At 41.6% G+C, this 10004-nt stretch overlaps 1 protein-coding gene across 9 annotated transcripts in view; it reads right to left on the bottom strand.

The window, feature by feature from the left end:
- Window positions 1-275: 275 nt before the first annotated feature.
- The window catches only part of kiaa1109 (KIAA1109 ortholog), a 38879-nt gene continuing 29150 nt past the window's right edge, over window positions 276-10004 (bottom strand). For 7 of the 9 annotated variants that reach the window (XM_055231222.1, XM_055231225.1, XM_055231228.1 and 4 more), the window contains 19 exons: window positions 9761-9941; window positions 9465-9654; window positions 9049-9210; window positions 8817-8956; window positions 8538-8733; window positions 8147-8347; window positions 7890-8066; window positions 7620-7757; window positions 7154-7387; window positions 6633-6786; window positions 5102-5259; window positions 4303-4492; window positions 3980-4197; window positions 3238-3489; window positions 2819-3022; window positions 2515-2709; window positions 2236-2370; window positions 1528-1693; window positions 276-1109 (listed from right to left, as the gene is read on the bottom strand). In XM_055231222.1, the coding sequence (XP_055087197.1) occupies window positions 890-1109; window positions 1528-1693; window positions 2236-2370; window positions 2515-2709; window positions 2819-3022; window positions 3238-3489; window positions 3980-4197; window positions 4303-4492; window positions 5102-5259; window positions 6633-6786; window positions 7154-7387; window positions 7620-7757; window positions 7890-8066; window positions 8147-8347; window positions 8538-8733; window positions 8817-8956; window positions 9049-9210; window positions 9465-9654; window positions 9761-9941 (3511 nt within the window). In that variant the 3' untranslated portion in view covers window positions 276-889. The remainder of the gene's footprint in view (window positions 1110-1527; window positions 1694-2235; window positions 2371-2514; window positions 2710-2818; window positions 3023-3237; window positions 3490-3979; window positions 4198-4302; window positions 4493-5101; window positions 5260-6632; window positions 6787-7153; window positions 7388-7619; window positions 7758-7889; window positions 8067-8146; window positions 8348-8537; window positions 8734-8816; window positions 8957-9048; window positions 9211-9464; window positions 9655-9760; window positions 9942-10004) is intronic. The other 2 variants (XM_055231223.1, XM_055231227.1) reach the window with 2 other exon arrangements.

Below are 10004 nucleotides of genomic sequence, written 5' to 3'. Positions count from 1 at the left end.
GAATACATTATATACTGTACCCCATTGTGAACACAGCAGGATTATTATGGGATGGGAGGAGGTGTGTCGACATACATGAGAGGAGGGCTACTGGAAGCTGTTATGAATTACTAAAAGCTTTTTCTAGGCTTATACTCGAGCTCATTAAGGACGTAAAAAGCTGAACAGAAACAAATTGAAAAACTCTTCAAAACATTCTTTCTTGAAACATCAAACAAGATGTGACTAAACAGAGGCTTATAGTAATTCTCTCAAAGACACACTTCAAAAGCATGTAAAATCAAATGGCATTTTATTGAGTTAGGAAATTACAATATGTACAGTGGTTCTACTGTTAAGATTAAAAAAGACAAACATTAGCTTGTCACACCAAGCTTATACATACATGTTAACATTGCACTTGCCTACCCTTAAATAAAGAACCGGATCTAAATAATAATGATAACAGGTCGTCATGGCATCCTCACTTGGATGATGTGCTTCCAGGACATCTTTGTTCATTGTAACAAAATCATCAACGTGTTCTTAAATAGGCTAAACCTACACTATACAGAACATAACACATATTGAAGCATGTGTTCCATGGGAAACAAAGAAAAGGCAATGGTTTCAAAATCATCTCGGATGAAATAGTTGCAAGCCTTGAGCAATTCATTAAGATAATTTACAAGAGGTGGGTCTCACCATTAAAGCGGTCAAATAATACTACCATCTGCTACTTTGTTCCAAATATACACAAAAACATACAGTAGGTGCAAAAAGTTCAGTCAGAGCTGTAGTGGCATGTCCCACAGTGAACTAAGCTGAAATTCACGTTTAATATGGTCCTTTAGTGGCTCCTGTAGTTTCAGTGTATGACTGTTGAGAACATTCCATTGCAGTGAATATGCTAGTGTTCTTCTTTATCTCGCTGACCTTTCTTCTCCTTCTCGTCCTGCAGAGCAGTGCCCAGCTTTTTGATGAGCACAGACAGGACCTTGTCCAGAGGGTCCATCACTCCTCTTTGCAGCCACTTGGGAATTGTAGTCCTTGCATGATGAAAGCCCAGCTTCTGCAGGATGTAGTCCACACCAACAGGGTCGATTTTACGCCCAGTCCAGGAAATGAGTCTGGAAGAGGAGAAATGTGTATGAGAGCTGGACCACCGGATAATTCTGTCAATACTTTTAGCTCTGATTTCATATTATTAAACCAGCAAGGACTCAGTAAAATTCAGAATGTTTTTTCCAGTGGATTTCTGGCCAGAATTGTACAAATAAACAATAAAACAAATACCTTTTAATGTAAGTGTTATTTACTGTCAAAACTGCAGTTGCTCTCGCATAACAAAGAAAAATTCATGGAAAATAACTATGGAATGCATTCGTAAAATAATACATTCTGAGTTTTGTTATGAAATATTGTTAGAGCAAACTTGATGTACTTGTCAAACGCTCCAGCCCCAGCCTTTGAAGTGTTGTTGGACTGAGCTAACTAAAGAACAGCCCTGTCATATAAATACCGGCGTGTGAGTGTAGCGGGGCTGACCTGAGTGTGGGCTCCAGGTGCCATGTGTTGCACATGAACTCTCTCCAGTCCACGGTGGTGTAGTTGGAGCTGTCGTCCTTGTCTTTATCTGAGGAGCTCTCATCGTGGAGGGCAGTGGGACTCTTCTGTCCGGGCCGCGTTGCAAACATCCGTGGGGCAAACAGCGCTAAATAAATAACAGCAAAAACACAAACAATGAGATTTTTGTTTTTCCACACTTCGGTGAATAGATGTTTTCTTGTTAATTCTTCAATATAAAGAAGTAACTCCCAACAGAGGTACAAGGAGCCTTGAGATCTGTCACTTTGGAACTATAAATCCATTTCCAGCTTAATTAAACAACAATAATCCAACACTGAAGAAATCTCAACAGGTCTGAGCCTTTCTATTCTTTTCAGCAACTCAATCGATAGAAACAAGTGTTTTTAATAGTTTTTTAAAACAATGGGTTGCAGGCAAATGTGTCTTTTTGAAACACTGCACAAAGTCATTAAAATGCTGGTGCCATTAATAGAAGAGTGAAACAGCTAACAAATGACTTTAATGGCACAGACATACATATGAGCTTGAGTTTATTGCTAAGTACAATGCTATTTAAATACCACGTCACAACTCCCACTGCAAGTTCCTCATAGATGAGGTTTTATTAGTAGACCTGCTGCTGTGTTAAATACTAGGATTGACCCAAAGACAGAAGACTTTTGTAACCTTTCTCCTTCTCCTTGAGGTAAGCAGAGACAAGGTCATGGAGGAACATGATGAGCTCCGCATCCATGGTAACACAGATGTGGTCTGTGAATTCTGTCACCACGCTGCACTCCACTTTGGGCTTACTGTTGGCATCTGGGAAGAAGAATTGGATTGTTGGAATTTTGGGAGTACACACATGTATATCCAGATTTAGTTTATTACTTATTGATCTGGTTTAAGGCTGTTTGTCCCTTATATGATACATTTATCTTTGTTAAACATGTGCGAATCTTGTACCTGATAAAGTAGGCTCCTCTGGGTCCTGCACATGTGTTGACTTGAAGTCCAGTTGCATTCTGGGAAGAGCGAAGATAGTCTCTGTCTCGTGGTTGTAGCTGGAGGAGCCGCGAAAGCTGCTCAGAAGACTGGAGCTTTTGGCAGTGGCCCCATTCTCCTGATTGTTGGCCTCAACGTTCCTCAGCAGGTTTAACTCTGGAAGAAGAGTTTACATTTATGCACCATCCCCAACGTAATTTTAAAGTAGCATATGCAAATAAAAAGCTACAATGTCTTATTAAGATACCACCGTGAGTTCTTATACCTTCATTCCTCATGGCAGTGACATAGTTGAACCATTCTTTAACAGTGGCGACACCATGTGGTGGGTTTTCATGCCGTCGTCTGGTGATTTTGGTGATTGTAGCCATCGGACTTTCAAGTGCTCCACAGGGTTTGGTTACCATGGTGTTGTGACCAAGGTGGAAATCCAGTGTTTGAACGACGTACGTAGAATCATCTTTAGAACCTGGTGACAAAAGATAGAAAGGCAAGTTAAAAATACAATATATCAAAATGTCCACACCGGCAAGAATGCCCTAGAAAAATAATACTTTTCCATACCACTGTATCACAACATATTCAGAAGATTTCACATGGCAACTTTTTAAAGACTCATGGAAGAATCTATAACAAAACAAAAAAGAAACTTGTATTCTTCACATTTATAGTTCCTTCACTCACCATCCTCCCAGATCTTCTGTGCCTCAGTACAGAAGGTGATGTTGGGCTCCTCCAGGTGGAACAAAGCCCATGACTTTGAGCGGAAGTTAGGCCCGTGAAAACAGGCCAGGGTCATGTGGTTGCCGTGGAGACTCATGGACCCTCCCAGCTGCACGGCGTCCTCGGGCAGAGGCATCTGGAACAGTGAGATGTGGCAGCCTGCGACCACCTTCAGCACCCCTGGCCAGTGTCGGTGGTGAGCTGCATCCAGATCTGAGAAGCAAGACACGGTTAAAAGTCAAAACACAAAAATCATACAAAAACAGATATGATGTAAAGATCATCAAATAACTGCAACTGCACAAAAATAATACAATTCTGTAAGCCTTTTAGTTTCATGTTTAATGTCCTGATTATGAAGATTACAAATTCAATCTTATGCTGAAACTTTGCTTTGGGGTCCACAATCTAACTACAGACATGCTGGCAATCTCTCTTCAAGTGTGATGTAATATAAGTAAACATAACTTTCACACTGTACTGTATATAATCAGTGTGCACTAGATTTTAAACTAGTAAGTAATACACTCCGTAAAGTTTTTGATCTATCATATTTATCCTACTGTACTCTAAAGTCATTTTCACTTACTAAACAAAATATAACTTGTGCCTGCTCATTTAAGCTACAGTCTCTGCGGCGCACTTGCTGAGGCAGCTAATGCTACAGTCCTGTACAAAGCATTAACAGGTAAAGTGTGCTTACAGAGCTCGGCGGTGCCTTTCTCATTGTTGATGACGGGGGTTTTTGGAGGCGGGTAGGGTCCAGGGCCCCAGGTGGAAAGAGCCCGTTTGCTGGTGTCAAACTGCTGAGTGAAAAACTCCTGCAGCTTCATGCCAATCTTGATGAGATCCGGAGTGGTGGAGCGTGAAATGATCACCTGGAAAATGTCCCAGTGCAAGTCTCCATGGATGAAGATCTCACTGGAAGAAGCAAAGGAGTCTGATGAGGGTGGGGGCAGGGGGCAAAAAGACAGAATCCAACAGACTTGTAAGTATATATCTATATTCAAATTTGGCATTTCACACCTTTTCTCCGACATGCTGGTGTCCACAGTGCAGAGGTTGACCTTCCATTCGTCCTGCAGTTGTAAATCGGCATTACTGAAAACACCCATTAGAATGCTGGAGCCCATATAATCCACTCGTGCCTCAGTTGACCCCATGGTGATCTGGATTTTATGGCTTGGCTGCTGGTTTGGGTGTTCAGAGATATGAGCTACAAAAAAACATATTTTTATGTTTTACTCCATAAAAATACAAACACCCCCCCCCCCAAAAAAAAAAAAACACAAAAAAAAACCCAAACAGATAATTGGCAATAACTGGCAATCACTTTTTTATACACATACAGCAACCCCAACATAGACAAATGAACCAAATCAACTGAAATGCTTGAACATTTACCATTATATTGTATTTGTAACCCTATGCATAAACTGTCCTTGTGAAAACTGTTGTGACACTTCTCCCACCTTCCCTATTACTAATGTGGTGTGTATGTGTGTGTGCGAGTGAGTGGTGGAGATAGAAGATTATGTTCTGCCAGGTAAAATGAAGATTCATTAAAATAAAATAATTGAAAAAGCAGAGTAAATAATTTTTTTTTTCCAATCTCTAATGCCTACTCAAAATTTCACCAAAATACAACCAAAACATATCGAATTGCTAACCACAAGCCAAACCTTATAATCAAAATACTATCATGTTGAATGTGTTTACGTCTACCCAGCTCTACACACAGAGTGAGAATCCTGGCTCATGTGACTAGAAAAATGAGCAGCTAACAAGTCATGGAAAAACAGGAGATATTGTAGTGTTCACTTACAGACCATCTCCAGGGTGTTGACATCTATGTTGCCACCCACCACTCCGCCCTTAGAGTCCAGTTTGGAACGTCCCAGGCCAACGCTCATGCTGATCTCACGGTCTCGGTTACTGCCCACAGACAGACGGCCCTGGCTCTTCAGTCCACTGGTCGTCCAGCTGCAGGGGCCAAAACACACAGAGAAAGGGCGCTGAATAATGGAGCACATTCTCCATCAAACATAAATGACTCTCATCGTGAAGGCTTGGCCAGGTGTAAACACGGCAAACAGAAGTGAAAAATAAATCTTGGCCAAATAAGTGATTGACAGCTCCACTTTTGGATTTGCTACAAAAACAGAATGGCACCTGTTAGCGTGCTGTATTTGGAATAACAAAAAACATGTTTTTTGTATTATAAACTAGAAATAATCTGTTATATAATTTGTACCAAAGTATAAGTACACCAACATATCTTAAAATTACTAGGCAAAATAAACAAATAAAGTGAAAAATTATAGTGATTAAATTAAAGGTGCACAATGTAACATTTTTGGAGGGGGGTACACCACTTGCTTGTTTTAGAGATGATAGTGCTTTGTGTATAATGTTCCACAATATGGTGTCATTTTGCATTTATTCAGTTACCTGAATAAATACAATGCAATCTTACTGGGAGTGGGGTCACCTCTCCGCAGATCTGACCTGTAACTTGACCTGATGGCATTATTCAACTAATCTCAAGCAGATAAGTTTAATACCATACTGTGGATCCTTTAAGGCAAAGCAATAACATCTTTATGAAGACAAGCAAGAGACTTATCTTCCTCCATAAAAGTTACATACTGCATCTTTTAAAAGTCCTAAAATTTACTCAAATGCATTTACCAAAACGCTTGTTGTTTGAGCATTTTTCATATTTTTTAAAATAATTTATTATCCAATGCAAGATCAAAGAATGTTAGAGCATGTGCAAACTGTAGTAGAAATACCAAGAAAACTGTATTTTTTTCTCTAAATAGTCTAAAATCTTGTATTATTGGAACAACAGCCTTCAGTGTAGATACTTGCTGTAAACAACAGTGGGGTGTGGTTTTTGTGACTAAAAGATGCGCCCACACAATTCCTTTCTGACTTTCTTGGACTCAGAGCTCATAAAACTGTTGGGTCTAAGTTATGAAGGTTCCCTGTTTGTCAATGATTCAGCAGATTTTTCTGCAAAGCCACCTTAACCAGAGAGATAAAACTTGTACATCGCTGTATTTTCTGAAGTCACCGGCATACGCAGTCATTAGAACAGATGAAAGGAACGGAAAGGGGTGGGCGAAAAGAGGCCAGAGAGGGTAGAAAATCAGATTTGAACTGATGGTAAAATAATAAGGATGAGCAAAAAGTCACCCTAGAGAGAAAACCTGCAATCACTTCTTACTGTGATGAATGTAAACAAAGAGTGATTAAGTCCAGCACCATCACAGTCCATCAAGGGATACATTCTTTATAACAGCTTACACCAAGAGGAATTACAGCTTTTAACTATTTTGATGTGTCCTTACGTGTTGTTTCCCATAACATTGCTCATGTTCATTTGCACAGTGAGCTGTTTCAAGTTGATGGCAAACACTACAAGGGTCTCCCATGGCGCCCCCTGCTGCCCGGTGGTCTTTCCATTTTTGCCGAAGGATGGAGTCGAGGTTTTTGACACTGAATCTGAAAAATAGAAAATTAATGTTCAAATCAGAATCTGTTTATGAGATTTAACTTTACAAATAGAGAGACTGCTTTATTTCTACAATAATTAAAGATGTTTACAACCTCTGTACAAACATCCTGCTGTGATTAAACAGAAATCATGTGTTTTTAAAACAGCCAATTAAATCTGTCAGTTATAGACCAGCTGGAATACAAGTTTTACAAGAAGGAGGTTGAAGCTAAATTGACTTTTCTCTTTTACTGATCCTCAAACATGGCCTTGTTTAGTGTCATGCAGTGTGACAGCTAAGCTATGCAAAACCATGTGAATTTGATTGTTCTTCATATAGACCACTGTGCTCTGAGGGTTAATTTCTCTGCTTACCTCTCCTTGGAGCAGAGGAGTCAGACACGCTTCTTGTGCGTCCCGGCCCGGGTGACTTGAGGTGGCTGAGGGCAGGAGACATGTTACTTCCTGTGGAATGCTCCGAAAACACATTTGGAGACTGAGGGGCGTGTGCCCCGCTGCTGCCGTCCCACGTCCTCCAGTAAGCCTTTCGACTAGACTCAGGTGACAGGTGCTGCGTTTCAGCAGAGTCAGGGGTCGCAGGGCCAGAGGCTGTGGAGAATGGAGATGTAAGTAAAAGGACAGCCGTGCAAATGTCAACATAGAACAGAGAAGGATCATGTTGGCTCAAGAAGGGCAACAAGATGGGATATTAAAAATGAACACAAGACAGATCCACTGAGATTGAGGATGAACTAGTGGAAAGAGGCCAGAGCGGGTGTTTCGTGGAGTGTGATATTTGTGTAATACAAAACAAATCAATGCTAATCCAAAAACAGGTCACCTGGCAGGTTTATGGTCTGGTCTCCTAAAAACAGACGCCTGGCAATACTCCTGCGATACCAGGCTTTAGGAAAGGCCAGGATCTCACCCAGCCGCCGCATGTCGTATTTGAAGGAAGCAGAGCCAATGTCGCACACAGCTAGAATACAGAAGGGTGTAACATGATGTCAGGTTCACCTTTTCAACATTTAATGAGCTTTTTAAGAGGATCATGTCAAAGAGAACCCCTGTTGTAACAAATGTCACCATCAGAATTGGAGCCAGAATGTACCTGAAATATTGATGAGAGTGGTGTCTATCTTGCCCCCCTTGGCTGGGATGAAGCTCTCGATCAGCATGGGGCCCCCGGTGCGCCTCATCCTGGATAAGCTGACTTTGACAAACTCCAGATTGATGCTCAGGGAGTCTTTTCTTCCTGTGACTGAAGATGGCTCCTCATCCACTGTGCCTGTAACCACAAATGACAGCCTTATCAAATACTTAATCCAGGAACCAGTGTATTACAAAATCACTTTTTCTTTTCCATACCTAGGGGTCCTGGGCCTGGAGGCAACCCTGTGACTGCAGATTTCTGTTTCCCAGCGCCGTAGGGGTGGAAGACGTACAGGGAGAAGTCCGACATGCAGGCAGTGAAGCTGAGGCCGGAGGAGTTACTGGGGGGGCCAGTCAGGTCTGACTGACTGCTGCTGTGGCGGCTCCTGCCCAGAGGGCTCCCCAGCAGAGGAGACGCTGCCCATGAAGAAGGAGAAGAAAGGGACGCATGATGAACTAGTTAGAAAACTTCACTCCAGTATGTAACAACATCATATTGTGGGTGTATGCCAAGTGTTGAAGCAAAGACAAAAAAAGACTGAAATATTAGCAGATTATAGTTCAGATACTATATAGTAAGAATTCCATATGCTGCTACACTGCCCACCTTTGCTGGGGGGTATCTTTGGTACATGCTGCCCAGGAGGGGTGGAGGAGGGAGGGTGGGCTGCCTCTGTGGGATGGGGTCCTGATGGAAGCTCCAACTCTCCACGGTTTGAAGAGAAGACCAGGTCTAAGGACGGCAGTTTGAGCATGCACTCCACTCTGGACATGGGCAAACAGCTAAACCGAATTTGTGAGGGCTGCGGAAAAGAAACCAGGCTTTTTAATAGTATTAGGCATAACAATTGACTGCAAGATTTCAAGACAGTAGCCAGTGTGTTACCTGAACTCTGACATAAACTACAACATCAACAGGGAAAGAGGAGTAGGCAGACGTAGACGAAGAAACAAGAGAAGTAGTGGATTCTTCCAATGGGTCCACGGCATCAAACTGACCCACATCATCCTCCTGAGAGGCTACTGCTGAAGGTAAACACAACATAGTCATACATATTTCAAAAACACAACATCAGCAGTACAGTATGTGTGGGCTGTCTCCTAGATATGTGACAAACCTGCATAGTTCCTATCCACAGGAGTGATAGGAATAGTCTCTAAGGCCTTTTCCAGGAAGTCAAGCAGACAAGGACTGATGACCATTTCCTCTGGTAGAGTTTGGAGTGCCACCCATGCATACAACTTAGCTGTCTTCACCCCTCCACTACCCTTACCTTTGGCTATGAAGACAAAAACAAGTTAATTTTATAGTCTAGATTTATGTACAGTTAGGTTAATGTTTAGAATTAATTATTTGTCAATTTGTGGTATGTCACCAGCTTTGATGCACATTGCATGCATGAACCCATTGATCAAAATGCCCGATGTTTGTAACATGCATTGGGTGGAGTTGTGTTATTTTTTAAATTGACGTCTTGTGCATGTGACTGTCCAGGATTAGGGCATGCAATAATTTATGAGGAGAGCATAATACCTGATGGAATAGGTGGGGGCGGGGGAGGTTGGAGCGAGTTAGTCTTGCTTTGGACAGCATTGGGAGGGTTGGAAAGGCCATTATCTTTCATACCAAATAACTTTGATTCTTTGGAGAGTGTGCGAGGGAGAGAGGATCCACGTGAGGCATTGGGTGAGTCCGTCTTCAGCGTCTTGGAATTGTAGTGCAACTGTGAAATTATATATACATAAATTAAAAAATATATATATACAATAAATCCCCACAAAACATATACCTGAAGAATATACAGTATAATTAGCGAATGAGATGCTAACCTTAACGTCTACTCCTGGAATGTAAAAAACTGTGGTCTCCAAGTCATTCGATTTGGTCTGTAGAGAGGAGGGGTTTTTCTTTCCGGCTAAGAGATGAGTGGTGGAGGTGTATGTTGGTTGTAGTTTCTTCTTCTTAGGAGGGGAGTCTTGCTCCAAACTCTTAAGACTACGCTCACAGCTTCTATAACAGCACCAATTGCACATTTCAGAGCACGGTCAATACCTTATAATGAAATGTCACTAG

Source organism: Periophthalmus magnuspinnatus, chromosome 22 (genome assembly GCF_009829125.3).
Source record: "Periophthalmus magnuspinnatus isolate fPerMag1 chromosome 22, fPerMag1.2.pri, whole genome shotgun sequence".
NCBI classification, from domain to species: Eukaryota; Metazoa; Chordata; class Actinopteri; order Gobiiformes; family Gobiidae; genus Periophthalmus; species Periophthalmus magnuspinnatus.
Note: the sequence above shows the minus strand (reverse complement) of the source record. Positions and strands in the feature narration are given on the sequence as shown.